Source organism: Paramisgurnus dabryanus, chromosome 6 (genome assembly GCF_030506205.2).
Source record: "Paramisgurnus dabryanus chromosome 6, PD_genome_1.1, whole genome shotgun sequence".
In the NCBI taxonomy this organism is placed as follows: domain Eukaryota; kingdom Metazoa; phylum Chordata; class Actinopteri; order Cypriniformes; family Cobitidae; genus Paramisgurnus; species Paramisgurnus dabryanus.
Window position 1 is genome coordinate 30,723,654 of NC_133342.1, and position 3,403 is coordinate 30,727,056.

Below are 3,403 nucleotides of genomic sequence, written 5' to 3' on the forward strand. Positions count from 1 at the left end.
CTACGCAATAAATAAATGAATATACGTGAAAATAAAATAATGGCAATATAATAACAATTCGATTTTCTGTGTTGGAATATAGTGACGGTTTATTAAACCAAGCAAAATCAAGTAATTTAATGACCTAATGAGTAATGCGTAATTAAACTGAGACCAAATCGTTGATTGGGTTTTAACAATATTTACATGTTGTCAAGGATGGCACCAGTAAACACGTGATAGGCTACAACTAGAGTTACACGTCACGAGTGCACGCCCACAAGATATTCAGATCCTCCTTATAATGAGACAGGTAGACAGACAGGCAAGCGCATTAGAGACGCATCCACTGTATCGGACTGAATGAGAACCAGCATTTATTGAATTGTCTAACATTTGCAACATGGCTCTTGCCGATGCAATGTTGCCTTCGATAAATACATTTTCAAACAACCAGATTATAGACGAAAAGCAGGCTGAAATTGTTCGGGTGAGTAACTTTTTATTGCATCAAGTTTTAGACTGTATTGGTTATTTAGCACGCAATGATATTTGTATGGGCAAAAACTGTTATATTAGTGTTTAATGAGTCCGTCTAACCCAAAACATGTTTGTTGTCCAGGACTGGAAGACCGACCCCAGTAAAAGCAGCTCGACAACAGTTGGCGACATGAGACCTCTGATCGAGGTGGAGTTCAGCATCGTGGAGTCGCCACCTTTGGCTAAAGACGAGGACGATCTTTCCAAGTTTCTGGATCTAGAGTTCATCCTGTCCAACTCTGTCACGTCTGACAATGACAACAACGCCGCGCAACAGCAGCCGCCCGCCTATTCCTTACCGGAGTCACCGGAGAGCTGCAGTACAGTTTACGACAGCGATGGATGTCACCCGACGCCAAACGCGTTTTGTGGCAACAACTTTAGCGCACGTTCTGGTCACAGTCTGGTAGCAGAGCTGTTTACACCAGACATGAATTATCATGGCGACTCATCGCATGAATATAGTTTGAAAGGACATTTAGACAGACTGGAATACACTGAACTAAGGGCTCTGAACTCTAGAAACCAGGCGCACTTACAGGTGCCCAACTCTAACAATGTGGGATACAAAATAAAAACGGAAAACCACGAACAACCGTGCATGATGGCAAACGACTACGTGGGAAATTATTATGGACATGATCACCAGCGCGCAATGCATCACCAGGCTTACGGGCATCACGGTATGCAACAAGATGTTGCTCGGGACATGTTAGGAAGAAAAGACTGCATCCTGACAGAGATGAGCTCACATCAGCACATTAACATTGCACATCAACAGCAATACATGAACAGCGCGCCTTATCCACCTCAGTACGGTCAGCATCAGTATCACGGACATTATAACGTGTTCAGCGAACCCTTGCGATCCAATCACCCGGCTATGCCAGGTGTGATGTTGACCCCACCATCCTCACCTCTTCTGGGATTTTTAAATCCTGAAGACAAGCCGAAACGAGGCCGTCGGACATGGGCACGAAAACGGACCGCGACGCACAGCTGTGAATTCCCGGGGTGCGGGAAAACTTACACTAAAAGTTCTCATTTGAAAGCGCACATGCGGACGCATACAGGTAGGCGGACTTGTTTTGTTATGGTTGTTGGTTTTATTTAATTGTTTATTGATGTCTCTGTAAATAGCATCCACATTGGACAACATAATAAATGTATTTCCGTTTGTTTTACAGGTGAAAAGCCTTATCATTGCAGTTGGGAAGGTTGTGGCTGGAAGTTCGCCAGGTCGGATGAGTTAACGCGTCACTACAGGAAACACACCGGACACAGGCCGTTTCAGTGCCACCTGTGCGAGAGAGCCTTTTCCCGATCTGATCATCTGGCCCTGCACATGAAGAGACATATGTAAACAAAAGACTGTATTTTAAACCACCAGAGGACTTTATATTGCCAAGACAATTCCTATTTTGGGATAGCAGTTATGTTAATAGCAGTAAAATGTCATTTGTTTTAAATTATGACAGTATTTAATAGAAGGAGATTCTCATTTAGAAGATAAATTATGTAGTATTTTCCCAGATGTATAGAAAAGGGGCAGGACCCATGCTTTGTATATATGTATTTTTAACTTTGTTTATACATTTGTATTATGCCAGGGAATATTTTTTTCATGGATTTACAGAAGAATAAAAATGCATTTTTCAAGCTTTTGTCTAAGGTTCTCATTTGATGTTCCTCATCTTGTGACTAGTGTAAATAATAGAAATAAAGTAAAAAAAAAAAAAGTAAAAGGCAAATGTAATTTTTTATTAGAAAACGAAAATGATTGAAAATACAAAATAATCTGTTGGCCAGTGCTCTTTGTCTTCTTATAAAACACATTTAAAATGCCATCTATTGCAACTGTAATTAGACTTTTGTTACTAATTATCTATTTAACTCTATACTACTACTACATATAATCATAAATATTGTGAATATTAATTGTAGATGTCAGATAATCACACACGTTGTGAATGTTAGTAGATGGCAGTTAACCAGTAAAACCAGAACACGTTTAATCTTCTCAGGAAAGTTACATTAATGTCGCCCTCTCCTGTCCAAAAAAGGTTTAGACAGTAAAACCACAAAACCTGACTCTCACGTGTGCAATAAAAAACTTTTAATCTCCAACTTGTACAAACAAAATATTCTAAGATTCTGAATGACACAACACACATCTTGAATTGTAGCCTTACGATGTTACCAGGTGAAGGTTTATTATGGAAGGTATTTTCTGCCAGTTTGAACATTGAAACCAGATTTAAAGTTTCATTTTAGAAAAATTGTACGTAAAATATGTGCTAAAAAATGAATTTCATGCTGATAATAATTGGACATTCTGGCTTTGTAAAGCATACTTTAAGCAAAGTAAATACAATTACTTTAATTCGTGGTAAAAAAAATCCTAATTAAAAACAAAATTCTTGAATTACACAATGTTAAAAAAATATTGCATCACTTGGAATTTGCATACCGAGGTCTAAAAATACAAATTAGTCAGCAGTTAAAAGAGAAAGCTTGTGGACGTTTACGAGCAGTACTTCTATGAAGAAAAAACTGTCAAAGTATGGTGAAAAGTGTGCATAATTTTTGTTAGGGGTTGTACTTTTGCGACTCATTAATAATTCGTTGTTATATAGTCTCCATCTGCTGGCAGCAAGGCATGCATGCATCTAAACAACACAGTTATTCTATTGGTCATTAAAAACATTTTACAGTGGGCCTTTAATTAGTTAATAACTATATTTTTAATATGAAGAGTTTCGTTGCAAAACGAGATAACTCCATTTTTAACGTTTTTGTCAAAACATGTTTATTGTTATGTTATTATTTTGTTTTATGATGCTACTTAGCTGTATTTTTTAAGTTATGAAGGTTTAAATCAAAC

The 3,403-nt window shown here is 37.8% G+C and overlaps 1 protein-coding gene across 1 annotated transcript; it reads left to right on the forward strand.

The window, feature by feature from the left end:
- The first annotated feature begins 373 nt into the window (after positions 1-373).
- Positions 374-2,165, forward strand: klf17 (Kruppel like factor 17). Its single transcript, XM_065275504.2, has 3 exons — positions 374-469; positions 602-1,592; positions 1,707-2,165. Exons 1-3 carry the CDS (start codon positions 383-385, stop codon positions 1,880-1,882), a joined length of 1,254 nt encoding a protein of 417 aa, XP_065131576.1. The 5' UTR covers positions 374-382; the 3' UTR covers positions 1,883-2,165.
- Positions 2,166-3,403: the final 1,238 nt, after the last annotated feature.